The sequence below is a fragment of the Podarcis tiliguerta genome (genome assembly GCF_965153285.1).
Source record: "Podarcis tiliguerta genome assembly, chromosome: 8".
NCBI classification, from domain to species: domain Eukaryota; kingdom Metazoa; phylum Chordata; class Lepidosauria; order Squamata; family Lacertidae; genus Podarcis; species Podarcis tiliguerta.
The window spans coordinates 42,122,445-42,141,722 of NC_139541.1; the positions used below are offsets into that span (position 1 = coordinate 42,122,445).

At 42.1% G+C, this 19,278-nt stretch overlaps 1 protein-coding gene across 6 annotated transcripts in view; it reads right to left on the reverse strand.

Annotated features, from left to right (window-relative positions):
* RANBP10 (RAN binding protein 10) overlaps positions 1 to 19,278 on the reverse strand; it is a gene marked incomplete at its 5' end in the record, with an annotated part of 50,085 nt that overhangs the window by 26,213 nt on the left and 4,594 nt on the right. For all 6 annotated transcript variants that reach the window (XR_014514245.1, XR_014514246.1, XR_014514247.1 and 3 more), the window contains 2 exons: positions 1,396 to 1,563; positions 12,129 to 12,181. Coding sequence is in view for 2 of the 6 variants with exons in the window: in XM_083452507.1 (XP_083308633.1) it covers positions 1,396 to 1,563; positions 12,129 to 12,181 (221 nt within the window). The remainder of the gene's footprint in view (positions 1 to 1,395; positions 1,564 to 12,128; positions 12,182 to 19,278) is intronic.

The window sequence follows — 19,278 nt, forward strand, 5'->3', positions numbered from 1 at the left end:
TTTGAATAACCGCTAAGCATTTAAGAGAACATTGACTTTGCATTTCAACTTCCTTTTTACCAATACCCTAATTTTTGGGAACTTTCCCCTTTTGAAGTCAAATGTGAGTGTTTTGGACTTTTTTGGCAATTGTCTACAAATGGCTAAATTTGACAGTGCTGTGGTTTCTGGTCTCCATTAGTTCTCACATCACACTGGGCACTACTTAAGATTGAGTCCAGGGTTACCTCCCCTCTGGTCAGCTCCATGACCAACTCTTCTAGGGCTCGGTCATTCAGGATACCTATAAATGTTACCTATTTGTCATGACTAAAATGTGCATGTACCCAGTCTATGTGGGAATAACTGAAGTCACTTTCTCCTCTGGATACCTCTTTGGTATCATTCTCCATCCCAAGATCACTTCGAACATTTTAGAAGATCCCCAGCACTAAATTATTTTGGCGGCTTGGTATTGCCACCCACAGCAATTCTGTTGAGATGGATGTCCCTTCTGAGATTTTTAGTTTGTGGGATTCTACAACCTCTTTGACATACGCAGCAACAACTCATCCAGTATGCCCTTCCGAATGAGATTATATCCAGAGATAATTTTGTTTCACTGGTTCTCTCTGTTCCGCTAGGATTCCATGATGCCCACTGTACCTTTGCTCTCCTTAAAACCAGGCACTCCAAGTCAAGTATCTTGGCTCTGAGGTTTCTAGCATCAGCATATAAACACTTATACAGGGTCTTCTTCTCCAAAGGTCTTTGGCATGTGAGTTTTATCCTATGGCATTCTGGCCTCTTTGGACTGCTGTCATATGCCCATGCATTTTCAATGTCTAGTTCTACCCTCTCTATCTGGACAATTAAAACATTTTCATTATAATTCCTTAGACATCATTTATCCTGAATCAAATGTTCCTCAGCTGCTGCTTGCTTTTCTCTAGCAATCAGTTTAATTATTAAGACACTTAACAGTGAGCTCAAGAATCCCTAAAATGAATATTAACTGAGATTCTCCCCCTCCCCACTCAATCTTGTATATTCACATAGCAATATATTCACCTGCTTAGAGAACTGCAGTGGGGCTGACAGTCTGCTTTAGTGTATATAGAGCAATAACCTTGAACTTTTGCTCCCAATCTGAACCATGAGAAATGGGAGTAAGTCTTTATCAGTCCTTCCTTTCCAGCTGGGACAAAGAGATAGCAATAAAGGAAAAAACTGGATGCAGATACATGAATTGTTCACAGCACTAGTTGTAATCTACCAGTATTGACACAAATAAATGAGATCATGTTGGTTTTGTTTCACCCAAGAAATCATCCTGCACATTAAAGAAGAGCAGATAGTGGCTCAGTTTGTAAGCCCAAAACAAAATAAAGCTGGTCCAGAAGTTTGTTTGCCTACCTAAACTGTGCCCATTCTTTGTGTAGAAGCAGGTATTGTTGATGAGGTTTACACAGCAGCCAATCACATCTCCAGTAGTGAATGTGGGGCCATAAGGCTGTCCTGTCCCTGAAGAGCAGAAGGAGTGTCCATCATCACCATGGTAGCCATAGGAATGTTTATCCCAACCTAGAGAAGACAACATCAAACAGCAAGTTTAAACGATGGCTGAGCCTGACAATAGGAACAAAAAGCACCATATTATAGGATACATAAACAGGGAAGAGACAGAGATATATCCTCATACAAAGCAGGAGTAAAGAGACATGTAGTTAACATTTGAGAGCATTAATGAAAAGAAGAGTTGTCAAAATACAAGGTGGTAACTTCTAAGCTCTCATATATCAGACACAAATAAGCTCTGGAGGAGAAGTCAGAAAAAATGGTGACTGGTAACCGTTACACCATCAAGCTCTGTAGCAGAAATCCAATTCTGATGAGCAGACTGATTTGAGTGTCTCAGTTCTGATGGATGTAACCAGTGTTTGAAATTATGTGCTGTACTGCACACAGAGCTGACTCAGTGCTGATACAACTAGACTATCAGGTTTTTATTTTCAACATTAATGTACTAATAACATCAAAATTCATTCCATCTTGTTCAGTTTGTTTCTCTGCACAGTTTGGATAATAAACACACACACACACACACACACATATGTGCATGTGCATGGTATGTGTGTGTATACATACACTCTCACCCATTCCTCCATTTATTCTTAAGAGCCAATTACTATTAATTTTGCTTTCCTACACAACGGATTATTGTGACTTTTTGTGGGACTGCTAACTTGTTCCCATGTACATTTCCAAGTGGTCTTCCTTTTCCTTTCATCTATAGACTTGTTGGCAGCACACACTTTCTGCTATATCTTGAGTGCATTTTCTTCCCTTTAGCAAAGGATGCTGTAACCGTGGAGGACAGCAGACTAGGCACATATGCTGTGCCTGAGAGATAAGAGCACCCAGGCAGCACCAAATGTCCTCAAATGACCCCGTCTTAGGTAAGTATGCCCAACTGTTGGCAGATAGAACAGACAGGAGCTCATCTACAAGCCACAAGACTCTTCTGCTGAATTACAGGGGTTCTACATTATTCATTTGAGCTGTCCCTGCCCCTGCTACTGTCCATAGTTGTAATTCATGGCTTAACTGATTCTTCTGATTTTGATCCTGAGCCCACAAGAAATGAGACATGTAGTACACTCCTGAAAGTCAATAAGGTGGCTGGATTTCCAGGGATAAGGTTGGAAATGGCTGTACAATCCACTGTGCTACATTCTGTGACAAATCTGAAGGTGACGTGGAAGCAGCAGCTACTGCAGAATGTGTGGCTAGCCTCTTAAGTGGAAGCATAGAGGGCCCATATAATTCTAGTTCTAAAAGAACTGTGCTGGTTGCCAACATACTTCTCAGTCTGATTTTGAGGTGTCAGTAATGGTTCCAGAAATTTCCAGTAAATTATCTAGAAACTTACCCCAATAACTGCAAATTTCAGCCACTGAGAATTCTACTGTAATTTTGGGAAGTGGATTGTCAGTTTGTTCTCTATACGTTCGGGTGCCTCTCAAGATATCATCGCCAAATGCAGCACGAGGGGTCCTGAGGTGGGGGGGAGGTCTATTCAATGTTTAGGTGCCAGGCACCATTTTGAATTGAGGGCCAAACTGTGACTGTGGTATGCAACTGGGCCCTTTCTGGTATAGGTTTGCCTGCCTCTTGAGATATCTGTCAGTACGCCTTTGAGCTGATGTCAACGACTGGGCTCAACAACTTCTTCTGTCCCGACTGGGCTAGGTGACTGGAGCACTTCCTGAGACCTTCCACTCCTGGAAAGCAGGTCTAAGTGCACTGGACCCACAACTGTCCATTGTGAGCACCAAACTCAGCAGAGTATGAACAACACGGAAGAAAGCTGTGAAACCTAACTTCATTATTTTCTAATAGCTACTGCAAACTAAACTAAAGAGCTACTGGCTTGCATGAGTGTTACAGCTCTCACTCAGCCATCTAATCTCTACATAGATAACACACAGACCCCCATAGGAGTGGAAGAAGCGAAGAGCAGTTTCCGCCCCTCCTTTCTGAAAACATGAGATCAGGAGATTCTTGCAATGGGCGGAGGTGAAAATCATCACCCAACTAGGCTAGAGGGTTCTCAGAGTAAGGGTGGCAGACTGTGTAAACATTGGGCACCATTTTGAATCAAGATGGTGGATCAAAATATGACTTTGGCATGACTTTGCCCATTTCTTGGCATTATGTTTGGTCTTCTCTCAAGAGATCGTCACCAAATTCAGTACAATGTTTCCCAAGGTGGGGGCGGTGGGCTGCAATGATGCCAGGTACCAATTTGAATAAAGATGGTGGACCAATATGTCATTGACATGATGGGTCCAAACTCACCAATCACACTATCCATTTAAAAATCACAATATTTTTTTGTTTCTAAAAATTCCCAGGCAGTGCATACATTATATGGTGACATGGGAAAGGGCCTTCTCTGCTGTGCTGCCCCATTTATAGAATACCCTCCTCTCTGAAGTCTAATGAGCACCAACATTGGCCTTGTCTCAGCACCAATGCCTGGTTGTTTGCTCAGGAATTAGGGCTTTCTTGATTGCAGTTACCGATAAGTATTTTGATCTGCTCAGTGTTCTTATGTTTTTCACTTGTCAGTTATGGTTTTATTCGACTATTTATACAGAGATTTTTTTCAATGAAATACACCCCATCCTCAGATCAACTAATATACAGGTTAGAAATAGCTAATAACTAAAGTAAACATAGATCTGAGAAAGACGCACTAACAACAAATAAATAAATAAATAAATAAACCTAGTCAACGAGGGGGGGACGTGGGTGGCGCTGTGGGTTAAAGCCTCAGCGCCTAGGACTTGCCGATCGAAAGGTTGGCGGTTCGAATCCCCGCGGCGGGGTGCGCTCCCGCTGTTTGGTCCCAGCGCCTGCCAACCTAGCAGTTCAAAAGCGCTCTTGGGTGCAAGTAGATAAATAGGGACCGCTTACTAGCGAGAAGGTAAACCGCGTTTCCGTGTGCGGCTCTGGCTCGCCAGAGCAGCGATGTCACGCTGGCCACGTGACCCGGAAGTGTCTTCGGACAGTGCTGGCCCCCGGCCTCTTGAGTGAGATGGGCGCACAACCCTAGAGTCTGTCAAGACTGGCCCGCACGGGCAGGAGTACCTAGTCAAGGAGGGGTGGGGTGGGGAAAGGAAGGTAAAGCAATTCTTGCAGTAATGACCAGGAATACTTCTAGTAATCCAATTTACCTGCTATCTTGAGGAGAGGCATATTATGTCAAGAAAGTCTTGCATTAAAGTCTGAGTGCCAGCCCCCGCTAGTATACAATTTTATTCCTATTTTCTTGTCACATTACTGTGGAGATAGAGGACACTTGAGAAAGGTCTATAAACTCAGTAGGTCAAGGAGCACTGTCAACTGTTCTGGTGTTGTTTCAAAGACACACTTTTGTTTACTGCCACGGAAGGACTAATCGGTGGCAACTTCCAATGCAGCACATACAAAAAGATTCTTCTTACAAAACCATTTTTACAGATCAGGTAAGGCTCTTGCGAAGCACCAGGTAAAGGGCTCTGCAAGCTCCTTTGTGAATTAAAAAATTATCCATTTTTAAAAGAAGCATTTTTCTTTCCAAAAGAGAGCAGCTCACCTATCCAGTTTGGCCTGCTGGGTTCAGAGAGTTAAAGCTCTATTCTGACAGGCTGAAAAGTTTCCATTGTCCTTCTTTAAACATATAGCAGTAAATAACCTACAAATAAGTGAATGTGGTGAGGGCAGCTCAACTGATTAGTACTAGTGTTAAATATTGTTTGTTTTCACCCTTTTGCAAGGGTTAAGTCAGTATCCAAGTACAATTCTGGGAATAGCACTCTTGGGTAGCAAATGGATGAACCCCAAAATCGGAAGCACATTTTGCTATTGAGTGAATATAACAGCCAGAACAGGAAGAAGCATTTCATGCTTAGTGTGAACAACATAATCAACAGTGTTCAGCACAAAGCAGGAAGAAGTCTAAGATATAAGGGTGGTGTTCACACATAGGCCTCTCTCCTGTCAATTTCTTAACTATGGCCATGATATTGGGAGCATGCTATGGAATGCATGCTTTCTCCCCCCGCCCTCTTTATCTTAAATTTCTCAATTACTTCGCAACCTTAATGTCTTAATTTTTAACAGCCTTAATTATTAGACCCCATTTTACCCAAAGTTGGCGAATAAGCTCCAAGTCTTGACTTCAATTTCTAATTAAAAAGGAAAGTGGGGTGATCCCATGGCCCCATTCTAATCTCTTAATCATTATTGAGAAATTATATTTGTACTGGGCTGTAGATCTTGCATGAAAACACAGTTACCTATCAGCCTTTATCCAGAGTTGAGAACTGCATATATGCAGAGCTAGCATCTCTGTATAGGAACACACTAACATTGCAAGGTTGTTGTTTTTTGTTCTCTTGACACGTGTGTGTGGAAAATGAAGCTCTGATTGAGATGAAGGGCTGACTGTAAGTCATCTTTGGTGCCTTCAGCACTATTTGATTCCAGCTGCCTGCCAAGAGCCAGGAATAAGCACCTGCATCTTGCAGGAAAGCTGAAGAATCCTCCTTGAAAGCCCATCTTTCAGCAGCTGCGGAGAAGGCCTCTTTGTTTTAATAGAAAGGCCTTGTAGTCGACAAAACTAGCTCTTGTGTAGCTTCCAGCAGATTTATGTTCAGCCACATGCTGCAGACACATTTCTCTTTCTTTTAACATAAACCACAGAGATTCCAGTCAAGGAGGCATTGAAGCATCATGTTACACAAACCACAGTCCAGTCATCATGGACTAAATATACTTTGTACTCCACAAGCACTCATGGGCTGGCAGAGGAGTGGGATCCCACTCCCGAGAGGAAAGCTACCAAAATAACCCACTGCATGTTCAGGACAAAGAGTCCTGGCAACTCAGAGCCAAAAAAGCACGAGGGTATTGCCCTATGCTTCCAGGGCAACAGATTGCCTCCTGGGTTTCTTTTGAGAAGTGAAAGCGAAGCCACTTAGGTCCAGACTGGATTATTTGTAGTTGAATATATGTAATGAAGGGGTAGCCAGTGTGCTGCCCTCCAGATGTTAAACACCAACTCAGATCAGCCCCAGCCAAAATGGCCAATTGTCAGGAACAAAGGGGCTGGGAGCCTAACAACATCTGGGTGGCATCGTGTTGGTCGCCCTGATGTAATGCATATTGTGGAATTTCACACACAATACGGGGTCTCAATGCTTCCATTTCAAAAGCAGCATGTTCTGGGGTAGTACTATACTCCATGTCACGTTGGATCTGCTGACATGAAGTTTACAAAAAGCAACTGTAAACACTACTTTGCAATCTCATGGCCAGCATCACCAGGCACTTGGGCAAATGGCATGTAGCGCTTCCTTTTCTAAGTACTTTTTAATTAACTGCCAGACTATCCCAAACACTGTCAACACCTTTATCTAGAATGACTCAAGAGTATATACCAAACTCCTCCACCTGAAAACAACTTCTTCCTTATTAAGTCAGAATCAAAAAGGAATAGAGTGACCTACTTCATTCTTAGAGCCACAAACTTGTAATCATCTAATTTAAGAATGATGAACAACAATCTGATGTTTGCAACAATAGTTTCTGGAGTGAACACCCATATGACAAATGAGGAGTGGAATCACCAGTATTTTCCAGGACTTCTTAGTCATCACACCCTTCTGAAAGTGCACTTGAATTACCCAGCCACTAGGGCACTCTGGATCCCACCTGCATGATAAGCACCAGGAAAGTAGACAACAGGAAACAGGACTGGATGAATGAAAGCTTTGGAGACAAACCAAAGAGCCAGACACGCACACCTGCAAAGCCTCCCTCACAATGGGTACAGCTGCTGCTTTACGTCAGTAACAAATGAGGTTAAGAGAGGAATGTCCTTCAACCAGGTAGTTTCTATTCTGGAAAGAAAAGAAGTGGAAGTACAAAAATAGTATAACGAAGGGTTTGAAATTGCCAACCACAGCTACCTAAAATCATTATATACTTCTGTGAATACCATCGCTTATGTAGGTAAGAAAGCACAAGCAAGAGGAAGAAAGTATCACCAGGCTTGGGGGAACCCGCAAATTTGTATAAGCACAAAAAAGTCCTAAATGGGGGGGGGACCCAAAGATCCCAGTGCGTGCTCAGTAACCACAGAATGCTGACTATCTGTTGGAGGGAAAGAAAAGGCATTGCCGAACAGGAGATCTCTGCACTACAACATTCTGTTTTATAATAAGTGGCACAAATGGATTCTGCGACAAAATTCAGAAACCAACAGACACCTTACCAGCATACCACACTTTAGAACAAGGTTTTGCATTACATAAAGTTCATTAAAAAATGAATACAGAATAAGACTTTTGCCACCCCACTAGATTCTCAATGGCTGAAATCTGCAGTTTTTGAAGTATGTTTCTGAATGAGACCTTGGAAATGTCTAGAACAAAGCATCTCAACAGAGCAGCACAAAAGCACACACTACCAATTGCCCTGTTTTTACATTAAAAGTAATTATGAACATGCTGACTATGAAGTCCCATTAATAGAGTTCCATAAATACAGTCATGTCTTCCTGGCAACTATCTGCCCAGTCCCTGAGTGATGTGATACATCCCTCCCTCCCTTCCCCTCAAGGTTCTCTCTGCATGACAACAAGGGAGGGAGACTTATCTTACTTGGTGCTAAGAGGGAGAGAAAACCCACTCTCGCCTAACTCCTTTGGTATGTGCAAGGGTCTTGGGGGAGGGGAGGTCAGCCTCTCACTTTTGCACTGGACCTTGCAGATGCAAGGATCTAGGAAGAATCCTTCCAACTACTTCTGAGTACCTTCAAAGCACTATGGCAAAGGTTAACTTACCCATCTATGCCAAGTCTGTTGTGTGTTCCAGAGAACTGATAAGAGTGGAGGAAGATTTGGGGAAATCATAAATAACAGCTTGCTACCAAGGTTAGATAAATTTTGTGGCACCCGGCTATTAGTCCCATAGGACCTTCCTCTCAGTAAAATTTTGAATAGAAATCTAAAATCCCTAAATTCCTTTGTCTCCAGAAAATCCTGGTGTCAAAAGGGTCCTCCTAGTTATGTCTAGTTATGTCTACACCCAGCTGAAGAAGATCAAATGCTTGGAATTAGAAGTATGTAGAAATAATACAAATGTCACAAAACAGAAAAAGAAAAGCCAAACCCACTCCACCTTTCGGCAAGGGTTATCTTTTAAACACATACCTACAGAAGTTGGAAAGACTTATCTAATGTAACACTTTGTGGAGTTTTCAGTGAATGTTAAAGTTTAAAGAGTGTTTTCTTCCACAGTAGCCTTTCCCAACTTAGTGCCTTTCATATGTTTTGGACAGCCATGCTGATAGGGGCTGATGGATAATCTAGTCCAGAACATCTGGAAGTTGTCAGATTGGGGAAGGCTGCCCTTCCCACAGTTCCAAGCACAACGCAGTAACAACCTATTTTCACCCTTCCTGGTAATGAACTATGGAAAACTGAGGCAATATCAAATCACTAACATGGAAAGTGGTATACATTACAGTGGTACCTCGCAAGATGAATGCCTCAGAAGACGAAAAACTCGCAAGACGAAAGAGTTTTTTGTTTTCTGAGTTGCTTCGCAAGATGGATTTCCCTATGGGCTTGCTTCGCAAGACGAAACGTCTTGCGCCTTTTTTAAAAAAACCGCCAATGCATTCCTATGGGAAACCGTCAATACACATTGGTGCTTCGCAAGACGAAAAAACTCGCAGAACGAAAAAACTCGCAGAACGAATTAATTTCGTCTTGCGAGGCACCACTGTACTAGACTTGCCTGGATGCAAGTCTCACACAAGTAAGCCCCACTGAGTTCAGAACAGACATCTCTAGCATAACACAGATAATGTCATTTAGCAGCTGTGTGTAATACAGTCAGACATGGACATAACTTAGCATGATAGTTATGAGAACCACTGTGAAATAGTGGGTAGAAAGTTGGGCTTGGATAATGAAGACCCAAATTCAAACTCCAGCTCAGCCATGAATCTCACTGAGTGACCTCATAGTGTATATTGGAAGGATAAAATGGGAATAAACTGTCCACTTGCCAACTCGGCTTGAAGTACACTGGGGCAATATTACTACCTCCTTTTGCATGACAGTCCACCAGGATTCAAACCTGCTTTTGTTGTCTGTTTGGGACTGCAGATGGGCAGCTCAAGTACTTCACTGATCACAACATACAACTCAAAGGTTGTGCTCAACTTGACAGGCCACAAATTACCACAAGCCATTTTAGATTAATGGCAGTGATATTTTCAAATACATTGTCTTGTGGCCAATTCCAGCTCCAAGTAATTCTACAAGTCCAGAGTGGCATGTGGAACAACTGTTCTCCCTTCTGAATTATTCCTTCTGCTCTAATATAAAAAACCAGCCTAAGCATGTTCAGGATAGAGTCATCATCTCTCACAAATTTTGCAAATTAACATTCAACACCTGCTGTTTCTAGCAACCCTCTGTCAAAATGTTTTTACTAGAAAAGTCTGGCCACAGGCCAGCCCTTTGGCCATATGAATGGACTCTCTATGGGAAGCTGCAGCCCAGTGCATTTCTAGTAGCCAGTGACAAAGGTGTTAAATGGCAAACACAGCCCCAAAGACCTGCATTTAGAACAAATCACATGAGCACTCTCTAATAATGTTTGCAGATCTCGCCTGACACTGTCATTTCCATGTGACCTTGCAATCAAGTTTAAATACTAAAGCATGTGCAGTTCCAGGCCAAGTAAGAAGCTGTTATTAAAGACCGATCATTAATTAGTACTACTGCAGGATGTTGTTTTTAAAAGATGAACCATCTATCTGAAGAACAGATTCCAAAATAAACTCAAACACATGGAGATAAAAAGTTGAGCTTTGAATAAATGGCAGTCAGGAGATACCAAATAGCAAACAAAACTGGTCATCTGGCCATTTCACGGCTTAATCCACCTCCTAGTTTAACTCCTGATTCCAAGAATCCTACATCCCAATCCATTACCCACTTCTGACAAGCCAAGGGCTCTCTTGAGGGAAAGGCAACAGTGGGTTTTGGCAGAGCCTTGTCTGATAATGCATCTCAAACTAGAGCTAAGCAGAAAGCAGGAGCGAGGGAGTGGCACACATTTTCAACCTGTAAAGGGAGCTCCATTTTGCAGCAGTTTCCCACCACTTTGCAAAAGGATGCAGAACTGTCTGCGAGCAGGAGCATGAGGGGCCAAAATGAAAGTTAGTCCCACTGCCCAAACTCTAGCACTCCCTCACATGGGGACATGTATCTCCATCTGTGGAATTTGAAATGAGCTCTTCATTTCACTGAAAGGGAGTGTTGGCCTGTTTGCTTCAGACAAGTTCAATCACAATTGCAAAGATGCCCCTGAAGAACTTGGTGGCAGCACTACCTTTGCTACTCAGATCAAGACAAAGAAAAATTATGAGTTTCTGTGTGGTGACTATGTTAGTCTTTCACAGCAACCACAGCAAAGGGCCTTGTGTCATTTTAAAAACTAACACGTTTATTAGGACATAACCATTTGTGGAACAGAGTCCATTTCATCAGAAGCACGAAGTGTTATCCTGTGTTATAGGTATAAATGCACACGGTTGGAAGGGATCGGAAATACAGCAGTTCCAGCTGAGCTACAGTGCATACAAAGGGGAAAGCTTTAGTAAACTCTCTGTTGCTGTTCATAGTGGACAACAGAGGTTAAAAAGCTTACCGGAGGTACTGTGGCTCCTGAGGGTGTTGAGTCAGTACCCAGAGCCAGTGGCTCTTCCAATCTTGATCAATACCTTTGTTATAAAATGACTGCAAACTAGGGCTGTACTCTCATCATCATCATCACAAGATTAGCTGGTGTTACTGAGTAACTCATGCCCAATGCAAGTCCTTCTGCGCTAATTGATAAAGGAATCGAGGACTGAATACCCTAAGACTTTATTCAAACTTGTTAATGATTCCTAAGATCACCTGAAGGAACAATCCTTACAATGCCAAGGATAAACCAAGTCCATTATAGTTAGTGTCTGCACCGGAACTATGCCACTAAATTACTACCATTTGGGGTCAAATCATATCACCAGGACTGGGAGGAACCCAGGCAGCATCTAGCCAGCTTAGCACAACAAGGGAGGCACTTCCAGAACACACATGTCAATACTTAGACTGACCCACAACACCCTGACTGGTGCCAGTCAACAAGCATGCATTAGGCATACCACCCCTAAGTGAGGGACTGGGAAATGTGGGTGATGGTGGTGCATGGCAGAAGTAGCATTTCTCAATGGGCTGAATTCTGTTTTGAGACAATGACTTGGTGACTCCTTTATAGAAATGGAAATACTGGTGGACAGCTAAAGGTTTGTGGAAAGAAAAGCAAGGAAGCGTAAGATTCAAGGGTGTTGGAAGAGGTTTCATAAGCTGTATGCGTTTAACAAATTTTAAGTAGTAAATTTGTAGCAAAGTTCCCTCCAAACAATGTTCTGCCTCCACAAGTAGTGGGCACAGACCCCTCTTAGAATTGTACAATTCCAGCGTAGTGGTTGCTGGCACACAGGACAAGCACAAACAATTATTAACAGTGACTCACCAGGAAGTCTGTTCATGTTGACACCTTGGGCTGAGAGTCCTATCCCCATGTACCTTCAAGCAAACAAAAGTGTGTTAATACAGCAAAGAGAGAATGGCCAAGCAAAATCACACAATGCTGCTTTTCCTAACTGAAAGCACAGTTTAAGTTATCATTCAACAGAGGCTGTCATCAGATTCCTTCTGAAATCCTGCACAAAATGGCACAGCTGGCCAGGGCAGTAGTTCCTCATCAAACCTTCTTGATGTGCTCAGCAAACTACCTCCCTTTGCTGGAATATGAAAAAGTATATGCTTTTAAAATATACCGTGGTCATTGGTAACACATGTAAATTAATTTTGCTAGGAGGCCTATCCCAAAGGTAAGAAATGTACACAGAGATGCCTCTTAAATGGGGCTGCATCCCACCCCCCAGGCAGAATTAGCATGCAGCAATCTGGGAACAGCAGCTTTGTAGAAGCACTGCATGCATGCCTCATCTCCAGCTGCTCACAAGCTGCTTCCTTCTCCAGTGACTAAGCAGGGTGCATTGTCGAGCAGAGATAGGATGGTTGAATTATCTACTGCTGGCAGGAGTTCTTCCCCATCTTGGCCTCCCACAGTTCATGAAGCTTCTGATCTTTTTACATTGTAATCCTTGGCCTTACCATTTCACACAAAAGGAAACCTAATTGGTTGGGACAAGTAAAAAGAGGTTTACACATTCAAAGAACCTGCAGTATTTAACTGCCATTGTAAAGACAGGAGAAGTTAAGGTCCTTACTCCAAAACAGACAACAGAAGTTTGGAAGAGGGTCCATGTTCAAAATTCTAAGCCTAGATTTAATGACCTGATATGCACAGACCAACTACCCATACTGGATGGAGTGGTGGGGCTGCACTGCTCACCTGACCTCCCTACGTCTGAGTCACTGCTGCATACCTGATGGTGACAGAACCAAGGGTAGCTTGCTATGAATTGTTTGCAAAGCATTATGAGGACAAAATTGCTTGCGTCCACCAGGAACTTGACTCCAGTGTTACAGCAGATGACTCTTGAGAGGTGTCCAGAGCACTGTCTAGTCTAGCTCTAATTAAAGATAAGTCCATCAGTTGTTGTTTTTTCATTTATTAAATTTCTATTTTTCCTCACAAAGGAGCCCTGGGCAGTAATATTATTCATAGGATATTGAAGCTGGAAGGAATTGATCACATGCCCCCATACCTCAGCCACAGTATCAACTATAATGCCATAAAACAAGGACAGAGAGAACCTCAGCAAGGACACACACAGAACAAAACCAGTACAACCATCTCAGCACCTGGCCCAAGCATTAATAACTTGTAACCATAAAGGCCCTTGTCAGGAGACAACTCTTCACCTCTAAACAAGATCTAGTAAGATTCAACATCAGATTTAGCTCAGCAGGGAAGACATTACATAGATGGGGCACCACCACAGAGAAGGCTCTTTCCCAAGCTGCCACATAACTGATCTCAACTGGAGGAAATCCAACCAATGATCTTAGCATGAAGAGTGGAGACAGGCTGATGCAGAAAGAGATGCTTCTTCAAGCATTTTGGTCTTTTATGAGTCATTGCTAGCAGTGCAGTGCAGTGCAGTGCAGTGCAGTAAATTTTGGGTTATCAGCATACTGCATACTGGCAGCCAGTGCAGCTCTTTCAAGGCCACAGCTACATAATCTCAGTTGGCTGAACCACTCAGCAGTCTACCCACTTTTAGTTACCATATTTCAGTATTTCTAACTACATACTCTTAAAGTTGCTAACTTTTTTTCTCATGTTTTCTCCTCATTGCTACTGTGCTCATATGTTACCAAAACAACCTAACCTCCATGCTACAGCTCTTCAGATCTTGGAGGGATTGTTTTGCCTGCCTTGCATTATTGTGAAGTGTTCCTTACCACCAGTGGACCCTCCGGATAAGAACTTAATTCGTTCCGGGGGTCCGTACGCACCCCAAAAAGTCTGCATCTAGAAGCGCCGCTTCTGCACACACATGTGGTATGTGGTATGATAGAGCGCTTCTGTGCATTCGACAAAACCCAGAAATATACACTTCCAGGTTTGCTGCGTTCGCAACCCGAAAGTTACGTTACCCTAAGGTAACGTAACCCGGGGGTCCACTGTATTAATACCACTAAGTCCATTGCAAAGATTCCTACTTTATATAGCAGAACATCTTTAGTAGATCTTATTCTTGTCAATATGGAGAGAGACTCCTCTTCCCCCCAATTATTTCACTATTAATCAGTTTTCAAACAATATGATATTTTCAGGAAGAAGGGGGTTCTCTTGAACTTCATCAGTAACTGTTTTTTCCTGTTTTTGTTGTTTTTAATTTCAGGGAGCTGAAAAGAAAGAAAAATCCTCTGAAATGTTTCTCTGTTATCTGTTTTCTTCCTGTGGCATTTACTAATGTTTTTAAATTGCATTTATGCTTTAAGCTTGTATATTTTGTGATTAACTGCTCTGCAGGCACACAGAGGAAAAGCAAGTGCCCCATTTAAAAGTATACCAATCCTTGGTGATCTGGTTCTCAGTCTCAAATTCTTAAACATAGAAAAACTGTTCTTAAGCACCAGAAGTTATGACTTTCACAAAGTCTATGGGGAAGGCAAAGCAAAATGGCTCCCATAAGAAGATTCAGGCAACTCTATGAGTAGAAGCACTCTTTCATATCAGTCCAGATTACTGGTAGATTGCTAAAGGTTTGGGTGCCAAAGTAGAAAAACTGTTGCTCTCAAAAATTAAAATGCCCTCCAGTGGGCAGCTGGCACTGACCTCTGTTTGCTTCAGGGGGACTGGACACATGCCAACCCCATTATGAACAATAGCTGGAGCATAGGTTTTTTTAAGTGTATGTAACTCATATGAAAGAATCCATGTACTTTATAAACATTGCATGCCAGGGATGAAATACTAGTTGTGACAGTCACACAGTTCATGCTGTTTATTGTATTAATAGCTCATCCCCATTCTAAAGAAGACCCACTCTCACAGCCAAGCATAAACACCCAATTTAGCAGAAAACTATTTACGGGTACAACCAGGGTACAGAATTCCAAACCAAGCAACAATACCAACAATACCATCCAACAATACCATCATGCCATGCCATATCACTACAGCTATACAGTGGTACCTCGGGTTAAGTACTTAATTTGTTCCGGAGGTCCTTTCTTAACCTGAAACTGTTCTTAACCTGAAGCACCACTTTAGCTAATGGGGCCTCCCGCTTCCGCTGCGCCACTGCTGCGCAATTTCTGTTCTCATCCTGAAGCAAAGTTCTTAACCCAAGGTAATATTTCTGGGTTAGCCGAGTCTGTAACCTGAAGCGTATGTAACCCAAGGTACCACTGTATATGCACATGCAGGTATGTATTCTCAGGACACCACACTTGCAAGAATACTATGAGCTAGGATAACTGTTATCCATTTTGCAGATGGAATGAGGCAGAAAGACTGATATGCTCCATTGAGATGTCATGTCTGAACATATATAGATTCCCATGTCCAAACACACTACCGTGTCACAATGTCGGTGCTGCCAAATTACCGTATTCCAGGGAAAATACAACAATAACAACTTTATTATTTATATGTCGCCCTTCCAACTGGGCTGTTACAACTACTCTGGGAAGCTCCCAACAAAATATTAAAAACATGAGATCGCTGGTCTTTGTATGACTGTACAATAATTATACAAACCTACTTACGGTACAAAGCAAATGTACAGCGCCCTTTGCATCACCATTATTTCAAACACAAAATTTCACCCAACCCAGCATCACCAGCTGAGTAGCATAAGCATCAATGCCACAGTAAACAGCACAAAAAGCACTGTGCCATTTTTACTAACAGTTACTATGAAATCCATGGTGTTCTGTCATCAAAGATGACACATTCACCACCAACACAGCATATACTGGCTGGTATTAGCATGGTCAAATGGAAAAGTGCAAATACTTAAAATGGATTGCCTACAGCTACAGATGCTGGATGAATTCAGCCTTTTGGAAGCCTACAGGAACAAGTTGCAGACAGTCTAATCCCTTCATTGAGAGCTCTTACTATACTGAGCTGCCTCTGCTCCTGAGGGCCCCCCCCCCCCATTTTTTATTATCTCTTCCTTACAATTCCTTTCAGCTACTATTTGATGTCAATGTCCACTGGCTTTCACTTGTCATTACAGCTAGCTGGCACTTGTACTGGCATGAACCCACTGCTCTGTAAGGAATGGTCTAGGCATAATCATCCACCACTTTAAAATTGAGAAAACAGTTTTTCAGCTATAAGAAGGCTAAGATCCTTAGTGGCTCTGCTTGTTACTGAAAGAGTGCCCCAAACCCTGGTACAGGAACTCCTTGTCTAAGTTAGCCCTTGGCACTATGCATTAAATCCTAACGGAAGGGTGTTTCATATCATTAGGCTACCCTGGAAATGCTTATACTGTAGTAGCTTATAGCTACCTCTGTGACAGAAATGTACTACCAGAAGAACCACAACATGGGAGTGACTTCTCACTTTCCTGTAAAGAAAATCTGCTTCTGTTTCCAAAGGCATTCCACGTGTCTCCATTTTTAGTTATTTCTTCAGGGTCCTAATTATTCAAAACAATCTTGTCATTTAACAATTAAGAAATCAGAAGTCCCTGATTCAAGACCCAGCTCAGTCATGAACCTGCAGGGTGACCTTAGACAACCCATTACATCTCAGTTTCCCATCTGTAATCTGAGGGTCACCCAGCAAGACTACCTTACAGGGCTGCTGTAAAGCTTACTGATATAATACTCAAAACTATATCAATGTATTGTAGAAACACACTGTGCAAATAACAAGTACTGTATTATTAATTGCTACTGTCATGCTAACATCACCCCTCTTTTCATTATTCAGTTTTCACTATCTGAAATGTAATGGTACACTATCTGAAATGTAATGGTATACTAAAAGAACCAAAATACAAAAGAAAAAAAGTTCAAATTGAGTTTTTAACTCTTCCTTTTCCCAACCCACCTACCCCTTCCTTATAGAACTTTACACACCCCTTAAGAGTTCTTCCTCCCTCCCAAAGTCCTAACTCCAAGATACCCAAATCAAAATGGCAAGCTGACTAAAACAAGTGAAAATGAGAAAGGATTCAGTAATATGAAAATAATATATGTAAGAAAAAAAGGTGTGTGTCCGATTCTCTGTCAGCTGCCCCAGGTAAGCAGAAGTCCTATGCACCTCCTTTAACCCTGTTGAGGCCAAAAAAAAAAGCCTTGCAAAATACCTTCAAACATCTCCCTTTTCATATAGGCCACTTTCTCAATTACTGCAAGGGTCACAAAAAACCTAAGTGATTTATAATCTTATTCATTTGAGCTTTCGTTTCTGCAAAATCAGCCTCTTGGTAGCCAGTATCACACTTTTAAGAACTGGGCTATTTCATTCTCTCGTCATCCCCATACCATACTGGTTTGGAACTTTGGGTATTCTGTAATTAAGGACCAAACATATACAAACAAGACCTCTTTCCATAATGTCAATATCACTTTATATCCATAAAGCATATACTATAGTTCAGGGACGTCCAACTCCCAAAAGATTGTGATCTACTCACAGAATGAAAAATTGGAAGTGATCTACCTATTTTTGGGGGAGGGAGGGAGGTCGAAATTGTTGACCTTTGGAGGGGGCAGCAACAAAAATAAACAATAAGTCATTCCACCAGCAGAAACTCCATCTTCCGCTCTTGAAATTGTGTGTGGTAAAGGAAAGAGGGAGGGAGGGGGCAGGCCAAATGCTCCTTTTCACCCACGGACAAAAATGAGCCTACGATCGACTGCAATTGACTTCTAACAACTGGGGGTCGACCTGTTGATCGCAGTCAAGCTGTTGGACATCCCTGGTATAGGTCCATTCCCACAACACAACATGTCCAACAATTGTCTGAACAGACAAGCCTAGGGTACCAAAGTGAGCCACCACCGAATGCACTCCAAATAGCATTTTTCTGCTGAATTCACCTGAGCATAAGATCCAAGAAGGAAGTCTTTGCTGCTGACAACACAGCCTGCAATTGCACTGGTTATTTGGGAGAAGGCTTCATACATTCCATTAATGGAATGGGCTTCACGCAGTGAAATGCATAGTGAATGTGTGAGCTTTTCTATAGATCTCAATAGTTTTTTGGGGGGGCAGGACTGCTAGGTTAGATGTAGCCACAATGCTATGGCACAACTATATATATTACCACACTGAACTAAGCAACTGTTTACCAACTTAGTTCTTTAAGTGAACCATTTTACTTTCAATTTTTATATACATGCTCTCCTCCCATGAGGTTGAATCAGCATGAACCAGTATAATTTTGGAAGCTAGCAGTGGCTAGAACAAACTTGGTTTTTAAGATAGATTCCAGCAGCTTCAGGGTCAACAATTCCCACCGTATCCACAATAGGCCACATTCAGGGAATGACTGTTTCCACCACCAGGCTCAGCCTCTCTCTGACTTGACAATGCAATCAATGTTTCTGTATTGCCAAGACCAATTGGTTACAGCTGGGAAAGTGCAGAAATATCACATACCTGATATTTACTCAAGTTATCCTCAGAAGTTTGATTCTAGTCTGCATGGATCTGATCACTTTAAGTCAGTTGTTGTGTACAGAATACTTCCTGGTAACACCAGTGATAGCAAACTATTCAATTCTCACCTGCCGTAAGAACAGCATAGTAGCCCCTTTTTCTGAGCTCTAGTTAAAACAATCAACATCCAGTAACTGGATTTAAGCTCAAGGTTTCAATTTAAAATTACTTTACAGGGTAATCCTCACATCACTATAGGCCACAGACCACTTCTGTGGCAATCATGGTCACTCTGGAAATTGTCTTTACCTACCAGTTAGTATCAGATACCAAATATTTACAATCATTCTGGGAACTGCATAACAAATTAAATTTGTTCCAACCAGAAGCGTTTACTACTTAAAAGCAATGCTGTAATAAAATATGATCCAGATCCACTCACCAAATTGTGTAAGCCAATAGGCTGTATCCAATTAAGTAACACTAAGAGTAGACCCTTTGAAATAAGTGGATTTTAGTCATGATGAACTTAAATCCACCAATTTCCATGGATCTCCTCTGACTTAGCCAGAAA